The sequence below is a fragment of the Lissotriton vulgaris genome, chromosome 3_1, assembly GCF_964263255.1.
Source record: "Lissotriton vulgaris chromosome 3_1, aLisVul1.2, whole genome shotgun sequence".
NCBI classification, from domain to species: Eukaryota; Metazoa; Chordata; class Amphibia; order Caudata; family Salamandridae; genus Lissotriton; species Lissotriton vulgaris.
Window position 1 is genome coordinate 2,133,717,832 of NC_141689.1, and position 20,188 is coordinate 2,133,738,019.

The following is a 20,188-nucleotide window of genomic DNA, read 5'->3' on the forward strand; positions in this document are numbered from 1 at the left end:
CCTACACACACAGAATGGACACACAAACTCAGGGACTTGTTAAGTGTGTAAAAATATTTATCCAACACCTTTCGTGAACTCTCTTGTCCAATATACTTGTAGGTCCTGTGCCTCACACCTGGTACGAAGACTGACAACTAAATTGTTGTATGGTGGGGGTTGGGACAGAAACTGACACCGCATTACTAGGTACGAGCATGACATGTTTTGTTCATTGAGTTCTTTTTGAATGGCCCTTGTTAGTAACTCATAACCGTTACATCCCCACACTGCTCCACACCCCCCCTCTTAACACTCTGCAGCGCTTTAAAGAACCATCTGCTTAAGCATACTGCAGAAACACAATCACAAATAGAATACTGCAATCCTATAAAAGGATCCTCTTGTTCTCACGCTTCCTCTTTCAGTTGAAATATTCATTTCAGATTTCCATAACAACCTATCATTAAACAAACTCCTCTGTCCACTTCTAGATCCAATTTCTAACTTGCTACGCTAAAGAAAAACAACATATTTGAACATTCAGCAAATATTGCCCCATTATTACACATATAGATATTATATACTAATTCTTATAACAAATAGCTCTAACCAATTTCTCAAATTCAACAAACATCCCAAAGGGAGTGGCAAAGAGGGATAATGCTAACCTCCTTGTCTTTAATAAAACCTGGATTTCTTATTACAATAGCTTGGGGAATAGTCAATCAATCAAAGACATTTATAGAGCGCACTACCTAACCGTAGGGTCTCGAGGCGCTTGGGAGGGGGGGTGCCGCTAATGCTCGAACAGCCAGGTCTTGAGCTTCTTCTTGAAGGAGAGGTGGTCTTGGGTCAGGCGCAGGTCGGCCGGGAGGGAGTTCCAGGTCTTGGCGGCCAGGTAGGAGAAGGACCTTCCTCCTGTGGTGGCTCTGCGGATGCGTGGGACGGCGGCGAGGGCGTGGCTGGCAGATCGGAGGTGGCGTTTGGGAGCGTAGAAGTTGATGCGGTTGTTGAGGTAGCTCGGGCCTTGATCGTGGAGAGCTTTGTGTGCGTGGGTAAGGAGGCGGAAGGTGATTCTCTTGTTGACCGGGAGCCAGTGTAGGTCTCTTAGGTGTCCGGAGATGTGGCTGTGTCGTGGGATGTCGAGGATGAGTCTAGCCGAGGCGTTCTGGATGCCCTGGAGCCTCTTCTGGATCTTGGCGGTGGTTCCGGCGTAGAGTGCGTTGCCGTAGTCCAGTCGGCTGGTGACGAGGGCCTGGGTGACGGTCTTCCTGGTCTCTGTGGGGATCCACCAGAAGATCTTCCGCAGCATGCGCAGGATGTTGAAGCACGACGAGGAGACGGCGTTGACTTGCCTGGTCATGGAGAGGGAGGAGTCCAGGATGAAGCCCAGGTTGCGTGCGTTTTTATGTCAAGTCAGGAGGCTAGCACTATTCATGTTGAAAGCCCTTAAAAGCAACACTTGCCGCAACTTCAACAGGTTTTAACTAAAACCTGCTGAACATTCCTGCATTTGACAATCTGCCACCTGGAGAATGTCTTCCAACATTCAACCTGCAAAAGCCACATTATTTGACATTGCACCTCTCGCAGAATGAGGTCTGAATATGTTCATATTCACACCAACTGCTTACATTACAGCTTTGACCGATCTACCATTAATAGCTGTTAATACTGCCTTAAAATAGTTTAGCATAAGAAATCATCAACTGGCTATTACCATACTCTTCTAGTGCACCATCAGCTCATATTCCTTCAAATATCTAACCACATACAATTGTGGTCACTCAACTAAGCTTGAATAAAAACAGATTGAGTCATATTCCCCGTTCTGTTCCATTTCTCAAAATATACTCCATTAGGGTGAAAATAGCCATCTATTAAATCCAAAGCCTTAACATCAGAAACCCTTTCAAAAGAAATGAAACAAAGCAAACATGCTAATTTACAGGACAGAACAAGAATAGACAAACATTATTTGAATAACCAGCTCCATAACATTGCACATCAGTTAGCAACGGAAATTCATTGACAATTATAAATAAAATCAGCCGCAGATTCGTTAGAAATAATCAAACCCACCCACCCACCACGACAGACCCCCCCCCCACTAAACATTGACCCAACCCCAGTCGACCCCCAACTCTGAACCCATCGAAGCAGACAAATTGTACTCATCAACCCCTCGGCACTCCCCTTCCCTCCCCGCCAGGTCCACATTGCGGCCCTCCTTATTACGGCCGCACCCTAAGGAATCCAGTGCATGACGGGTGTCACAAGACCTCAGCATTAAGTGCACAGACATGGAGTACAAAGTTCCACACTGTTCATCCCTCAGGTCGGCGCGTCAACCGCCTGCGAATCCATCCACTCTCCCCGGTACCTCCTCCAAGCCGCCCATATTTTCTCCCATTTCTTAGGGCAACATCGACTTTTATAGATAACCTTTTCAGCCCGTTGGCACCAGTCCAAAGTGGGCCAAATTTTAAATATCTCAAAAACTACATCTCACAAAGAATCATACGTGGTGGTCTCTTTAAATGAATCCCTTTCATAGACTTGCTGATTACCTGATTCTTTCTAATAGGCCTACCTTCTACAAGAAAATGCCTTGCAGCAATCTCTGACCTAAAGCAATTAATAGCCCTATAACTCGGGCATTTCTTAAACAAGTCAGATAAGAAATTGTCTACCATAATCTCATCCACTTCAATGGGATACAATCCCTTTGCATGCACCAATAAATCCGGATTTTCCAAGCATTCTTGTCTTTGTCCCAAATTCCCAGGGCTCATCGAGTTCAGCAGCCTCTCCTGAAAGTGTTTTGAATCTCTCATATTTCTGGAAATCTATCAGACAACAAGGATGAGCATACCTGATTCCACCAAAGTATGTTTCTCTAATTCCACCTCTAATAATAAACCTTTCTATACTTGGAAGAGGAATTGTCATTCTACTGTTAACTCCAAAAGTAACAGGTACCAAGCCTGACTTTTCCACAAAGGAGTCAGTAAGATTGATCACTTGAAAATACGGTGGTCTCACCAAAAGTAATGCCCGCTGAATCACTGAAAAGTGTGCAAATGCATAACCTCTTACATACTTCCAAACCTGATTGAATGAGTCTACCATAATAGCACCTTGATCTGGAATGTATTGTATTGTATTGTATTGCTTTTTTAATGGATTACAAAGGGTCGTTCCTGGCTAGTACTTGTTATTGATATGACTATGGAGCTTTCTGTTTATTGAGGTATGCTCTGAGGGACATTGCCCTAATTTTCATGCTACTATAATATTACTGGAAGCAGAAGTAGAAGAGGACTGTACAGCGAGTGCAAGGCTTAGCAGACAGTCTGTTGCTGAACACTGCAGAACTATGCATTTTCTGAAAATGGACTTTGCAGAGTTAAAGAATGTGTTATGAGTGAAGTGCTTTATAATGAAGTTAAGGTTGCCACCTTTCCAAATATCGGCCACTTGTTGCTCCAATAATCTGCAAAGGTTTCCTTGTCTTGCCTGATGAACTCCAAGGTGCAGTTATATTGGTTTGAGTATGCAGCACGTAGCAGTGTGGTGAATGAGGTGTGAGGTAGATATACAGTTTATTGTGTTATGATTTTCAGTCTGCAGACAGCTTTGAACAGCTCTATAGGTCAATCTATGTGTATTTTGTTCAAACCACAGAATGGGTCACAAAGAAATTAGGCTTAGAGACAATGAAGCAGGGCGTGGGAGGTGTCTCCAAAAAATGCGCAAATTGCCTGGCCTTTAGTGGCTCACGACGATTTTCACTGATCAGAAGTAGCTCTCACTACAGAAAAGGTTGGAGACCCCTGATCTGGATGCTAACTGAAATATTTCTCCTACTGGAAAGTTAATCAAGAAGCAAAAAGGTCCACCTTTACAATGCCCTACTTCCTCTTGATCTTTAGAAAAAGTTCCCTTCTCATTACTGCACTCTACTAAGTGCAGTGAGCTTCAATCAGCTATCCCATTTTCTATACCTGGTAGATGGTGAGGTGATCCACGTTGTGTTCCAGACAAAAATGCTATATTTACATTGCCACCATTGGAAAGTTTATTTGATTTGCTGTCCCTAACTTCATGATATATGTGACTGCTGTCATATTGTCCATAATCAATAGAACTGAACAAACATGAATCTAGTTCCTGAAATTCTGAATTGCACAATATCCTGTTGTCATCTCGAATACATTTATGTGTTGCCCATCTGAGACAATTTCCTTCATGTTTCCTATTGAATGAAGCTTTTTCACCATCCTTCCTTGCTCGCATCGTAATCTAACACAAAAGATGGGCAGAGCCGAAAATGGTGCTTTCATTCTAAGCTTCTTAATTCTTTAACCACCATCTAATTTCCGCTTTTTCTTTCTCTGATAAAAGCATCCTGTCTCCACAACAAACCACTTATCAAGCTTTTTTTTCTCAAATGTTGCATAGGAAGGCAATGAAGAGGATTTGGTAGAACTGCCGGAATCGAAGATGATAGAAATTATATCACCCTTGCCAGGGCCGAAAGATTCACTTTCTCCAAATTCAATAAACATTGGAACTCCTGTTTTACCATGTTCATCTTCCTTTCTGTTAATAGCAACTGTGCATTTAGCGCAAGGGACCAAACGGACCTAAACAGACTTCTTCAAATTTATTATAAAACCCAGGTTTTCCAAAATCAACCATGGCAAATGCAAATGTGTCTCCAGTTCCAACCAATCTGCTCGCATGTATAATGTGATTATCGCTCAAATAAATATTGAGTCACATTTCCCGAAACCTCAGATACAACTTCCAAAGGCCTTAATACCTCGGTAAAACAAGGAGCAAAAGTCATTCCAAAAGGAAGGCACAAAAAATGATATATCTGGCCTTTGCACCTAAACTGGAAAAATATGAGACTTTTATGTGCTATAGGAATAGTAGAATAGATATCCTTGAAATCAATCAATCAATCAATCCATCAATCAATCAATCATAACATTTGTATAGCGCACTACTCACTCGGAGGGGTCTCAAGGCGCTGGGGGAGAGGGGTCCTTTACTGCTCGAAAAGCCAGGTCTTGAGTTGCTTCCTGAAGGAGAGATGGTCCTGAGTTAGCCGGAGGTGGATGGGGAGGGAGTTACATGTCTTGGCTGCCAGGTAGGACAAGGATCTTCCTCCAGTGGTGGCTCTGCGGATGCGTGGAACGGCGGCGAGGGCGAGGCTAGTCGATCGTAGGTGGCGGGTGGGAGTGTAGAAGGTCAGGCGGTTGTTGAGGTACTTGGGGCCCAGGTCGTGGAGAGCCTTGTGTGCGTGGGTGAGGAGTCTGAACGTGATTCTCTTGCTGACGGGGAGCCAGTGCAGGTCTCTCAGGTGGCCGGAGATGTGGCTGTGTCGGGGGATGTCCAGGACGAGTCGTGCGGAGGCGTTCTGGATGCGTTGGAGTCTTTTCTGAAGTTTGGCTGTGGTTCCTGCGTAGAGGGTGTTTCCGTAGTCCAGTCGGCTGGTGACGAGTGCCTGGGTGACCATCTTCCTGGTTTCGGTGAGGATCCCACCGGAAGATCTTTCGGAGCATGCGCAGGGTGTTGAAGCACGATGATGAGACGGTGTTGACTTGTCTGGTCATCGAGATGGAGGAGTCCAGGATGAAGCCCAGGTTACGTGCGTGGTCCGTTGGCTTGGGAGTGGTGCCCAGGGCAGGGTGCCACCAGGAGTCATCCCAGGCGGAGGGCGATGATCCCAGGATGAGGACTTCTGTCTTGTCTGAGTTCAGTTTCAGGCGGCTGTTCTTCATCCACTCGGCGACGTCTTTCATCCCTTTGTGTAGGCTGGTTCTGGCGGTGGCGGGGTCGTTGGTGAGGGAGAGGATCAGCTGGGTGTCGTCAGCGTAGGAGATGATGTTGAGGTTGTGTTGGCGTGCGATGGCTGCGAGGGAGCTCATGTAGACGTTGAAGAGGGTGGGGCTGAGTGATGATCCTTGTGGTACGCCGCAGTTGACTTCGGTGGCCTCGGATCTGAACGGGGGGAGGCGGACTCTCCGGGTTCTTCCGGTGAGGAACGAGATGATCCACTCCAGTGCCTTATCTTGGATTCCAATGTTGCTGAGGCGCTGCACTAGGGTGCGGTGGCAGACAGTGTCGCACGCTGCGGAGAGGTCCAGGAGGATGAGGGCCGCTGTTTCCCCGTTGTTGAGCAGGGATCTGATGTCGTCAGTGGCTGCGATGAGGGCGTTCTCGGTGCTGTGGTTGGCTCGGAAACCGGACTGCGAGTGGTCGAGGGATCCATTTGTCTCGAGGAAGGCGGCAAGCTGTCTGTTGACGGTCTTCTCGATGACTTTGAAAAGGGAGGAGCGAGATGGGGCAGAAGTTCTTGAGGTCGGTGGGGTCCGCTGTTTGTTTCTTCAGGAGGGCGCTGAGCTTGGCGTGCCTCCAGCTCTCCGGGAAGGTGGCGGTGTTGAAGGAGGTGTTGATGATGTCCTGGAGTTGGGGTGCGATGATGGAGTCGGCCTTGTTGAAGACGTGGTGGGGGCAGGGGTCGGTTTGTGATCCGGAGTGGATGGTGTTCATCGTGCGGGTCGTGTCTTCGGTGCTGACCGGGGTCCAGGTGCAGAGGGTGGTGGTGGGGGGCGTTGGTTCGGAGGTTGGGTGCGTGGTCTGTGCGCCGAAGCTGTTGGGTATGTCGCGATCTTGCTGTGAAAGAACGAGGCGAGTGAGTCGCAGAGGTCTTGCGAGGGAGTGATGTTGTTGTTTCCGGTGCTGGGGTTGGAGAGCTCTTTGACAATGCTGAAGAGTTCCTTGCTGTTGTGGGCGTTGTCGTTCAGTCGTTCTTTGAATGCTGTCTTCTTGGTGGTGCGGATCAGCTGGTGGTGTTTGCGGGTGGCGTGCTTGAGGGCAGTCATGTTGTCTGTGGTCTGGTCGTTGCGCCAGGCTTTCTCGAGGGTGCGGCAGTTCTTCTTGGAGTTCTTAAGTTAGTCGGTGAACCAAGAGGCTTTCTTGCTGCCGGGTCTGCTGGGAGGGGTCTTCAGTGGTGCGAGGTCGTCTGCGCAGTTGGTGATCCACTGTGTGAGGTTGCTGGCTGCTTCGTTGGGGTCCGTTGTGCTGGCGGGAGGGTTCTGGCTGAGGGAGGTGGTGAGCTGGTCGGGGGTGATCTTGTTCCAGCTCCTGCGAGGCACGTGTTGCGGGTGGTGGTGGGTCGTGGTTCTTCTGAAGCTGAAGTGGACGCAGCTGTGGTCAGTCCAATGAAGTCCGGTGGAGTGGCTGAAGGAGATGTATTTGCTGGAGGAGAAGACTGGGTCAAGCGTGTGGCCGGCGTAGTGGGTGGGGGTGTTCACCAGTTGCTTGAGTCCGAGGTTGGCGAGGTTGTCCAGCAGGGTGGTGGTGTTGCTGTCCTTGTTGTTCTCCAGGTGGAAATTGAGGTCCCCTAGGAGGATGTAGTCAGCGGAGGGGAGGGCGTGCGGGCTGATGAAGTCTGCAATGTCTTCGCTGAATTGTGTGCGTGGTCCCGGAGGTCTGTAGATGAGGGTGCCTCTGAGTGTGGTCTTGGGGTCGGTGTGTATCTGGAAGTGGAGGTGTTTGGCGGAGGTGAGGGTGTTGTGGGAGTTGGTCGTGATACGGATGGTGTTCTTGTGTACGATGGCGATGCCTCCTCCAGTCTGGTTGACGCGGTCCCTCCGGGTGATCTTGTATCCGTCCGGGATGGCGATGGCGATGTCGGGCGCTGAGGAGGCGTTCATCCAAGTTTCCATGAGGAAGGCGACGTCTGATGATGTTGTGTCGAGCAGGTTCCAGAGTTTCACGGCGTGTCTGTGGACGGAGCGGGTGTTGAGCAGGATGCACTTGAGGTGGTTGCTGCTGGTGACCGGCTTGGCGGGTGCGGTGCAGGTCCGGAGGCCAGGTGAATTGGCAGACTTGGCAGGTGAAGGGTCCGTGGGTGCGTTTTGGGGTGGCTCGGTAGCAGGCGGGGTTCCGGCCGGCGTTGAGTGCGTGGAGGGTGGCGGCATCGTAGGTCCGGCGGGTGGGCTGGCATCGGTGGGGGCCAGGGGTTCTGGCGCTGGGCGCGGTCCAGGCACGGACGGGCACAGACGGGGCCTTTGGCGCACAATCGGCGCGCCTGCTGCGCGTGAACGCTGCGCGTACGTGCGGTCCCCGCCATATATGGTGAAGTGGGAGGGAGGAACAGGTGGGAGGCGGGAGCGGGGCGGCGAATGAGGGTCGGGGAAAAGGAAGGGGCGGGGCCACAGGGGGGCAGCGGCGGGGAAGAGGAGTGGCGGGAAAAGGAGAGGCAGGAAAAAACGGCGATGGCGGCGAGGGGGGAGGCCTGAGGGCAGAGTCCCTAGCAGGCAGCGGCTAACCACGGGCAGGAAGCAGTGGCAGGAGTAGGCAGCAGTGGTGACCTGGCACACGGGGGCCGTGCGGTAGGTGGAGCGACCTGGAGGGGTCAATAACCAGTCTCCTTCCTTTAATAGATCTCTCAGAAGGTGAACTCTGTTCATCATGAACCATCCATAAACTACTGAATTCTTCAGTTCCTTAAAATTTATAACTGGTTGCCAACCTTTGTCCTGTTTACCAGAAGCAAAGCATTCATACAAACTCTGCACTGCTGTTTCCTTTTCATTATAGCTCCTTTAAAGACAATTTCACAAACCTTTCCATCCATTCACCCGGTTGTCTGACTTTCTCCTGAAATTGCTTCTCTCTTGGCTCTTTTAACTGCATTTGTTCACTCTCAAAATCTATCTTGCAATCCTGCAGAATTGAAGTATTGTATTTTTAGACCTTGGTGAGTCTCTGCCTACTCTATAATCAAGACTAGAGCTTGTACCCATGTGTCTCTTTCTGTTGAATTGTTACTTTTGAGAACTCTCAATGAATTGAATACAACATTACAACTTTGGGATTATGAGTTTTTTGATAAATTAGCACAATAAACTAAGTGTTTAATAATTACATTTGTTGATTAGATTTTTATGAACAATATTGATTCAAATGTGTACGTTTGTTTATGTCCTGTTTATGAAAAAAGAAGTGTGTTTTATCTCACTTTAAAAAAATATATATATTAATGTTTTGATAGCATTTTTTGCCATGAACGTTTTTTAAGCTTTTAGGAATGCTTAATGTATTGTTTGGGTTTGTTTCACTAAAGTTGTGTTTTATGTGCACATTCTTTTGACAGCCCTGAAGAAGCCCTGTGAGGTTGGGACGAAACGCGTAGGCTGTATCTTGTTATTCATATGCATTGTAAAGAAGAATTATGAACAAAAGAAAATAATAAGAAAACGTTTTTCAAAAGAAGAAGGTTGTTGTGTTGTCCTTTGTGTGAAAAAGATACTTCTACTCTTGTTTGTTTGAAAAATGTGTTTTTCTTGTGATAGTTATTGATATCTTGATATCCAGTATAGAAACAGTGCTCCTCTACTCCTGTTTTGCAGATTGTGTAGAGTAAGCGAAAAGAATGAGGGGAACTTCTGTTAATGTATGACTTGCGTAAATATGTGCACTCGCGAACTCCAAATAAGTCAGAAACCTTCTAAAAACATAAAAGAAACCTACAATGAGCAAATTCCGGACTTTGGGAAATGGTATAGAGGACCACGAAGCAACTATGAAACATCCTACCACGTTAATCAGAATACCGCAGATCTACCGTTTTAGGTTTACATGTTAATACCACACATGCAAAAAAATACTCCAATGTGAGGCAAATGTGGCACAGTATAAACAAATTATTACAACTTCATCTGCAAAAGAAAGACAAAATAGGGTGCTGAATTCTTAAAAACACGGTAATCATTTCTAACGACTTTGAGTCCGATTTGGTAGCAGCACAATATATTGCATTTGCAGCCAGAAGTTCAAGATATTGGCCTGCCATATTAAACTCATGGGTAAACCCCACCCGCATGAAAGCTTTTCAACATTCCTACGGGTAAAGGTGAACATGGGAGAAAGCAGAGATAAGGTAAGTGGTGATTAAGTTTCCATGGAAAAGGTTTTGAATTTCCACAAACTCTGAAATTTGTTCACAAACACTTTGCTCAGCTATTTTCTTTCGGGAAATACCTGCAAATCAATTTCTAAAAGAGGTAAGTGTGTTTTCTGAGCGTGAAAGATGAAAGGATTTCTCAGCATGAAGAAATATTTTCCAAAACTGTTCCCACCCCTTTTTCCCTCAAGAGCGTAGGGCTTTTATCTGCATGCCCATTCAGGATCTTGATAGATTTCTGTGTGTAGGCCAAAGGACTTTGGTATATCCTAGAAAAGATTAACTTGGGTGAAACTTGCCCCTCATGAACAGGCCCCTTTGAGAAGAGTTTGTGAAACCTAAAAATATCTTAGGCTGCACAAGCTGTTGCTGTTTAAAGGCTTACATTTATTAAGATCTTAACTACTGCACAACTTGCACCAGTACCGCTCTATCTTAGAAGAGGAACATGCAAGCTTGGGAGTGCCTTGGTTTTTCTTTTGTGAAACTATCTACCATCAACATATAGTCATAAAAACATATAACTTTCCATACCTCCTTCAGACACCAAGGAACCTGCCAATATACAGTAAGCCTAAAAACAAAAACAAAAATATTAGCATTATGAGAAATTTACTATTAAGATGCTTAACATATTTTTGTGGAAATCGAGAAGCAGAACCTACCCAAAGGAAGGATTCAATAGGCTGAGGGTGCATCAACCCGATGATTCCATGATACCATGAAAGTCCGGCTCCCATCATGAAGATGCCAACCCCACTAATGAGTGAAGCGATGTACCGCATGTTGGTGAAACCATATCTTCAAAAGAGAAGAGAAAGGCAAATGATGCATTTGTTTCAAATACTTAGATGTTCCCAATCTCCACATGATTGGGAAAGGTACAAGAGACTTAAATTAGACACAATGATATGCGCAAAACATGAAATGACTTGCCCCAACTTCAACAATGTTCCAGGGCCTTCGAGCAGAATGCTACTAATTGTGCTCTACCGTCTGACAATATACGAGGTTATGTGACTCAAGGCTGGTGTAAAACGCATTCTACTAGACACATAGCTATGAATCTTCTTTATTTAAGGATGCATTGCTCGAGGTGTCAAACAAAGGCAGCAACAATACCAGTTTTTAACCCGGTCTGAGCAGATGAACAGGAACCCAACTGAAAACCAAGGTCACAGAAGCAAGACAACTTGTAAATCTTACAACAAAAATCATGTAAAATATAAATATGATAAGTCACATTACAGCAGAGCACTGAGAAGTAATTATTAAAAGTGATCGTCTTTAAACATGCTTAGAACCATTGTGGCCCGGCACTCATCCTGATGACAGGACCATTAGTAGACCACGAGTCAAAACAGCTATTACTTGAAACCTGTATGCGGCCCAGATTCTTAACCATATAGCAACATTATAGTCTAGGAAATTAAAGAGAAGGGGGTTGTGCAGCTTGTATTCTGAACTTATTTCAAAGTGCTTTCTATGCAATAGTGAAGAAAAAAAAGGACTGGTAATATTGTTGCCGGAGATCACAAAAATTGGTTAAGTAGGGAAGCTGCATAATGCAGTTTTTTTGGTTTCACGTAGAACTTATCAGCCACTAAATATACATCTATTTGTATGTCCTTGTACCTCAGCCGCAAATGTTTTATTTTTACTTGATGATGTGGTGTGGCTCACTGGTTAGAGGCGGCAGACCCGGGAGTAGAGGACGGCCCGGGACCAGGGTTCAATTCCCGACGCGGCAGGGTTGTGGACCAGGGTCAGCGGACTCGATAATTCTCACCTCGGTGCCTTCTCTAACCAGGGATCACACTCGGCAACTCTGGGCATTAGCTTGCCTCATCTCCACAACGGCACCCCACAAACGCCGGGGATGCCTGGTTTCACCTTGGAGATACCCAGTAGGGACCATCTCACATGGAAAGCCAGGACGGGTTCCCCAGCGGTCTATGGCGCAGAGATACACCTTCGGGAGTCGATTCTAGCGTGTTAGAAATCCGCAAATTTACATTTAAATTTACTTCTTTTTGCATTTGGGTAGTGGGAGGGTAGCAGGCAGATGCCACATGAAAGATCGGTTTGTTTTGGGCTCGGGGTTTCAATCGGACCTCGAGTTGAGCTAGAGCCAGGTTCAGGCTTGAGCTTTCAGAGGATCACCCACCTCTAGTGAATAATGAACAAGTTACGTATCTTTGGTGATGCTCTTCCTGGTGGATACTCTATTTCAGTGGTTCAGTGGCCCTGAACCTTTTGACTTCGGTGTACATCCACTTAATGATTAATGTTATCCAAGGTACGCTCCACTGAGTAAATTGTTAAAATCGGGAGATAACCACTAAATCATTATTAGAATGTGGGAACCCTGGCCTAAGCAATTTCAATGATGCAAACTGCAAACAATACACACAAATATCGAAATAAGTATTAAATAATGAAGTCTTTTAATTAACTCACAAACAAATATTTTTTTTAAATATCAAAATTTTAATGGGAATGTTGGAGCTTTTCTAATTTCAATTGAAGCCCCCCATCATCCATACGATATTTAGTTTGCTGCACTTCCACTACTCCGAGGAATCAATGTGAGGATACTAACTTAATTTTTAGTTTCCAATTTCAAATTCCTTCACATTTTACATAACATTTCAAAATGTTCAATTTGCTCCTTTTGTGTCTACTTATATTCACAGTTGTAATATAATCTCTTAAGATTATTACATTTTCTAAGCATTCACAGATCCCCTGAATATGCGCTGTGGACACTCGGGCCTGCAGACTACAGGGTAAGGATCACTGCTTTATCGAACAGCAGATTCTTTACCTTTAGAATGTTGCCATGGCATCAGGCTGGATCCAGAAACCTTTCAACAATGGTCCTGCATGCCATATATAAGTGCCACCCTTGCTCGCTGACGTCAGTTGCTTGCTTAACTCTTTTTGTGGCCCGAGACATGGCGTGTGACATAATGATCAGTACCAGTGTGCAAATTCCTAACTTGGAACCTTTTCAAAAGTTAGAAAGCGCTACTTCAGTAAACAGAGAGGTAGGAAGGAATGGTTTCTTACCTGTAATCCCAATTATCTCTCGGGGGAATCTCCACTGAAGTCATAAGCACAGAATAGCCCGGCCCACGTGCCGGGATCCCTGAGCAATTATTATAATATATCTTCTTAAATTTAAATGTTCTCCTTACTTCAGGAAGGCTTGGGGAAACCCTTAAGACATGAATATTTTGCTGCCTATGAAAAGGCTCAAACGGCCACATGTTTTCAGATGGCCTTTAAAAAAGGTAATAAATATATATAAATTTCAGGCAAATTAACTGGAAAAGAATGATTTGGCTGTTTAAATCTTTTCACAAAACCTTTATTAAGAAGAGAAAGGTGAAGGCAGAGAGGACAGTGCAGTCCTATAGGCTGCCAATATGTAAATGTGAAATGAGCATCTGTCCCTTCAAGAGCCAAGAGACTGCCATTATCCCATGATGCCCAGCAGATGGAAGTTACCTCAGTTCTTTTTGCAGAGAAGTGGCAGTACTACACAGGAAAACTGTCCAATAATTGTCTCCGTCACTTGCACCGGGGATGGGGGAGGGCTTGTTGTGACTTCAAAGAAGATTCCCCTGACAAAAAACTGGGATTAAAGGTAAGAAACCATTCAGTCGCTCTCAGGGGATCTCCATTGGTAGTCATAAGCATTGAATAGAGTAGCAAGCCTATCCCCACATAATTGCAGGGGAAGAGGAACAGAGACAATCAACAGACAAAATTAAGCAAATACATTTCTCATGGAGGCCAGTTCTACTTGAGTATTTATTCTAGCATCTGAGACCAAACAATAGTGTTTGGTAAATGTGTGAAAAGAGCTCCATGTAGCCGCTTTACATATCTCAGCTATTGATATGTTTCTCATTAAAGCAGCAGTAGTAGTTGCTTTCCCTCTAGTGGAAAGAGCTTTAGGTCTACAAGACAGAAACGTATTTTCTTTCTGAGAGCATAAGAAAATGCAATGAACTATCCACTGGGATATAGACTGTTTGGACGTGGCTAAGGACCGGCCCATAGTTTACAAACAATTGGTCCGATCTGCGGATATCTTTTGTTTTGTCCGGTAAAACATTTTTAAGACTCACCTGACATCTAAAGAATGGAGAGTCCTTTCCCCTGGTTTAGAAGGGTGATGAAAAAATACCCAAAGAAATTACCTTAGTAATGTGAAAACCAGACATAACTTTTAGTAGGAATTTTGGATGAGTCCTTGTGACCACCTTAATAGCATGGAACACCATGTACGGTTTGGGAGAACATAACGCCTGAATTTCACAAATTCCTTATGCTGCCGTAATAGCTACTAGGAAATCAGCTTTCCAAGAGAGATCTTACAACAAGAATTTATGAATGGGCTCAAAGGGACCTGCATGAGGTGTGCAAGGACAATGTTCAACTTCCAGGGAGGGGATGGAGGCCGAAAGGGAGGGAAAACCCTTTTGAAACACTACGAAGCTCTTGACAACAGGAATTTTGAAAAAAGAGGTTTGTGAAGGACATTTTCTGTAGGTCGTAATTGCAGCCAAATTACCTTATACACAAGAGAACTGTAAGCCTGATTTGACCAGATGAAGCAAATAAGGAAGAATCACTTCATTTTGACAGCTCATAGGATCAAAGTTCTTGTCAGAACATCAAATACAGAATCTCTTCCATTTAAATGCATAAGCCAAACGTGCTGACCATCGTTCAGCCTCCTTCGGAATGTTCATACCTTCTTGTAGAAGATTCAAATGCCCATATTGCAGTAGCTCAGGAACAATGCTGCCAAACTCAAAGAGGAGAGGGTGGGATGAACCATCTGACCTCCGAACATTGTGAGAAGATCCGGTCTGCAAGGCAGCTTCACATCCGGAGCTATCAAGATCATTCCGGCCCTCGAGTAAGACACTTTGAAAGAACTGATGGAATCAGTGGGATCGGAGGAAAAGCATAGAGAAATTTGCTGGACCAGTCAATCCATAGGGCATTCTCCATTGCCCCTGGTTGGAAGTACGAGGCAAAGCCTAGGTGTTTTTTGTTTTCTGCGGTGGCAAATACATCTGTGGGCTGGTAAACCTGAGACAATACCCATTATGTATAGTATTCAGAACCCAGGTGTCTTTCGTGATGGATTGCCACTCTGTCAGGAAAAGGGATATACTTCTCCCTACCGGCATGAGTAAAGAAAGAGGGGGAAGCAGAGATTCATTGTTTTGAGCCTGCTGGATATTTCCTGCTTGAGCAGGCTGGTGGCTAACTCTTCCCCTGGGTTCACAACATTGATGCTGCTGAAAAGGTCTTTTTTTGATGCTGCTGGTGGTGACCTTGATAGCATTGAGGTGTTATGAATGCTCTGCATGTAGAAACATCGTTCATAAGGCTGTTGGTGTGTTTAAGTTGTTCCTTTAATTTCAGTAGACCTACCGTTTTCAAGGTCTCCATCTTGGACTTCATCAGAACCTTCTCATCATTGGTATGACTGCTGAATAAGGTGATACGAGAGAAGGGAAGATTGAGAATACATTGTTGGGATTCTTGGTGTAGGGCTGTAAGACAAAGCCAAGAGGGACTTCTTAGGGCTAAGCAATAACAGTACCCTTGGTCTGCCAATAAAGAAGAGTATGCAGCAGGGCTAATAACTTAGTTGAAGACCATCATGCCTTTATTTACCACCTTAAGGAAGTCTTCTCGTCGATCTCTCAGGAGGTCTTCGGCAAACGTTTTCAAGGAGTCCCAAAAGGCTAGTCATATCTGCACAGCAGGGCACACACACTTGCTGCTTTCATGGTGGTGGCAGCTGAACCACAAACCTTGTGCCCAACTGAATCTAACTTTACTCTCTTTGTCTGACGAGACTGTAGAATAAGGAGTAGAAGAATCCAGTGTCTTTGCCACAAGGTTACATACACTCCAACACCTGAGGTACATGGCACAAAAACTGGAGCTGTCTGGTGGCTCTAGACATCAAAAAGCACCACATATTTACTGTTGAAACCGCAGAAATGTAATTAGAAAACAAAAATATCGAGCCTTCTCTGGCATTGCCCGATAATCTGGAGTTCCTTACCATCTGAAATCAGAGTCAACCCTTCACCTGCATCTTTAAAAAAACAAGTGAAAGTGGTATTGATGAACAAATTCTTGCTCTAGCGCCCATGATCTCTACTCTCTGGCACGGATAATGCACACTGTCCGCACTTGTGGTCTATCTCCCGACACTTTGGCCTCTTCCGTTGATCTCTCTGTTGGACTAGAGGAACTTCTTCAGCCTGCCTGGGTACTACTACTTCCTGTACTGTTACTGTGATAGTTATTATAGTTTATTATTGTCTGCCTTACCCGATTCTCTCATCCTGATAACTTATAAAATGCCACGTTGGAATAAAGGAAGTTCTTCACCCGTGCCTGGGAACAGCTACTTCCTGTACGGTTATAGTGATTATGGTTTATTATTGTCAGCCTGACCGTATTCTCTCACCCTGATCATTTATAAAGCACTCCAATACTCTCTTGGGTCACATTCGAGCAATATAAAACTTTAAATAAATAAATAAGGATGAATTCGGGAAAGAGTCTGAGGGGACACATCGGGTCCTACTCTGGAGGTCTATACTTTTTCTGTAGCCTCGACAGAGCTGATTTAGTTGAAGCCAGTGTAAGGAACCGCCTCATTGCTGGTTCCAATAGACCCCAAACCATTGGTAGGAGGGTTCTGGACGCTGCCAGTTGGTGAAGCATTAAAAAAATCACAGATGTTGATGGAGTGGGAGCCGGCATTGGAATGTTCAATTTTAATGCGCCTCACATCAGCACCTCTTGAAAGGTATTGATGTCATCCACTGGAGAGACCCTTGGTAGGAGAGAATCAGACAATGATGGTGAATATCTCCGAGCACAGGAGGAAGAAGTAGAAGGATGTCAAACATGTGCTAGACCTGGATGCATGATGGCGATGTGTTTATCAAGAAGAAGGTTGTGACGAGGAACGTTGGGACCTATGGCAATGTCTGAAAAGTCTTGAACAAGGACAAGATCTGGAACATGATCTTGGAGGAGAAGGTAAAGGCCTCAGCAGTGTGGTTGCAGCACTGGCAGAGTAGGTGGAAGAGGAGTCGGAGGAGGTCTAGGAGAGTTTGGAAGTAGTATAGGAGACAATGGCGAAAATGCCCTGGAATATTCAGTCCGAAGTAGATGGTAGACGTCTCGGTCTTGATTTTCTGACTTCTTCCACTGGCCTGGATTGTCTTGATGTCAATAGACTGCTCAACGTCGATTTTCTCCTATGTGTCGACTGACTCCTCAACGTCAAACTTCTCTTAACCCAGTCGTCAATGGCAAACATGTAGGGATTGTACCTTGTCTTGACGTCGATGCCCTCGACACAGACCTGGAACAACGTTGCTTTTGATGAAGGCATGTCTCTTTGGATCTCCAACGCCTGGAGTCCTCAGAGGTGGGTAGAGGAGCCCTGGTAGAAAACGGACCCTCTCCTCTCTTCCTTGATGTCTCACCTTTTGATTGCGCAAGCTGCATGCATTGCTCCTCTGTACCATGGAGACAATTATTTTACTTTTCCCCAGATCTCACCTAAAAAAACTTCCTGCAGTGTTGACACCTGTCAGGAATGTGACACTCAGGATGGCAGACGATACAGACATCATGAGGGTTTCACTTGGCCTTCATCCTTCCGCAGGCAGGACACTTGTCAAATTAAGCTAGAATTTTCTTTCCCTTGGTTAAATAAAAAGCAGTCAGAAAAAGGCAGAAAATCACTTGAACTGATGAAATCTGTTGAGTGAAACAGTTGTCAAAAATTTCCTAGTGAAATTTTGAGGAAAAAGAGCCAAAAAGGCAGAGCTCAGTGCTCCAAGATCCTGTCATCAGGAGCCAGAAAAAAGAACTGAAGTAACTGCCACTTGTTGGGCATGATGGGATACTGGTAGTCTCTGGGCTCTTAAAGGCGCAGATGCTCTTTTCACATTTATATAATGGCAGCCTATAGGACTACAACTGTCATTGCTACCGTCATCTTTCTATTTTTTTAACCACTTCGCTGCGGCGGCTATTCCGCCGCAGCGCTAAGTGGGCGGGGCGGCCGCTCGGCGGCCGCATGCTGATGCCGGAACCGCTCCGTCATCAGCCGCAGTTGGGCTGTGCTCGTGACGGAGCGGTTCAGTCATGGCCCCGCCGGCTCAATAGAACGCGCCGCGCAGGCGCGAAATCAACACCGCGCAGGCGCGGCGGCAGGGCCATGACGGAACCGCTCCGTCATCAACACAGCGCCACCGCAGCTGATGACGGAGCGGCTCCGTCATCAGCATAGAAAGGGTTAAAAATGTTTGTGAACGAGATTTAAACTGCTAAATAATTATTTTCTAGTTAATTTGCCTTAAATTTACATATACATATATATTGCAATTTTTTTAATGCAATCTGAAAAAATTGGCCATTGTAGTTTTTCTCATAGGCTGCAAAATATTCATGTCTTATCTGTTTTTCCAGTCCTTCCGGAACAAAGGCAAACATCAACACTTAAGTAGATATATTATAAGGAGTGCTTCAGGATCACTGCACAAGGGCTGGAGTATTCAGTGCGTATGACTAATAATGGAGATTCCCTAGAGAGCACCTGCGTTTAGATAAAAAGATCATTACCAAAGGTAAATAACTTGTTCTTCTGATGAATACTTCTACCTGCAGATTCGTCACCTTTAGAATACAAACCAAAAGCAGTATCTCCCAAAGGTGGAAGGTCTGTGGAGTGGACTGAAACCAAAATATCATTCTTGTTGGACCTGGCTGTCAAGGCAGTAATGCTTCTCGAACATGTGCACCAATGTCCATGTCACTGTCTGACAACGGTCAAGAACAGGCAGTGAAAACGCAAAGGCAATGACAGCAGCCTTAGCTCTGGTGGAATGGGCTTGCAGTCCTTCTGGGGGCTACTTTTACGTAGTGCGTAGCAGATCTTATGCAGAGGGCTATCAATCTTGAATGCTCTTCTGCACAGCCTTCTCTTACTTCGCCACTGAAAAACCCACAAATAGATGAATGTCCATGCCATGGGTACTCAAGAATATTTACCCAGGGGTCACAAATAGTGAGTGGTCTGTGGTGTGAACTAGGGCCACATTTATGGCAGCAGGGTGGTGGTCAGGGGCTTGGGAGGGGAACGTTGGATGTAAGGTGGTAGTAGGGGGAAGCGAAGCATATACATCTAGTGGCTTAATTGCACAATATGAAATTTAAAAAACTTGGATTAAACCTTGCTTGAAAACTGAACCAAATGATAATAGGCAACTGTTATATTTCACTTCCCCCTTTTCTTCATTACCACATATAACAGGACTCAAAGGAGCACACTGTCCTCAACACATGGGAGTTTTGTGAGCTGGGTGTATTTCCTAGGGCCAAGAAACACAAGATAACCTCCAGATTTCTCGATCTGGGATACCTAACCACTAAAGTCACCAGAACCCCCCCAATCTAGGCTTGGTTATGGTCATTTCTTGTGTGGGCACAGGCCCAAAGTGCAGTTTTGCACAGAGAAGATACCCTGTGACTGCGCAAATATATCCAGCGGCCACTATTTGGGACGCAATATTAACAGACTTCTGGGTATCTATACGGGATAATGAGGAGAAGGGGGCCTAACCAGTAAGCGGGCAGGAGTCGGCAAAATAGACGATTGTCATCTCCCTGAACTGATGCTTTCTTGTACTGCGCCACCTCTCAATTAACTGAGACCCCACTGGGCTGTATCTCCGTCTCCAGATTCACAGCTGTGACTGATCACAAGCCGGAAGCGCGTGGGTGGGGGGGAGAAAGGGCTGTAAACACGGTCTTCAGTTGTTATGTTAGTTTTAGTTTTTTATATGATGGACTCTTTACATGACAATGCAATGGTGAACCCTACTGTGGAAACTTTTGCAGACTCCTATAAGGGGGCCTGACTAAATCTGCTGAATGTAGCAACATTGCTCACCCGATACCAGTTACTTGTTGAAAGCATTAATTGTAGATGGTGCAATACTATTTTAATGTACTGTATGGACAGCATATGAGCCTGAATCTTCTACATGGTCTTTATAAATTATGTTGAAGGAGTGTATTAGTGTGTAAATGTAATAAAAAATGTAATAAAGAGATTCAAGCAAAAAAATAAGAGGACCTCGAAATACA

The 20,188-nt window shown here is 45.3% G+C and overlaps 1 protein-coding gene across 2 annotated transcripts in view; it reads right to left on the bottom strand.

Annotated features, from left to right (window-relative positions):
- SLC30A9 (solute carrier family 30 member 9) overlaps positions 1-20,188 on the bottom strand; it is a 783,215-nt gene that overhangs the window by 342,510 nt on the left and 420,517 nt on the right. For both annotated transcript variants that reach the window (XM_086962700.1, XM_086962699.1), the window contains exons 11-12: positions 10,636-10,771; positions 10,505-10,544 (exon numbers count right to left, since the gene is read on the bottom strand). In XM_086962700.1, coding sequence (XP_086818826.1) covers positions 10,505-10,544; positions 10,636-10,771 — 176 coding nt within the window. The remainder of the gene's footprint in view (positions 1-10,504; positions 10,545-10,635; positions 10,772-20,188) is intronic.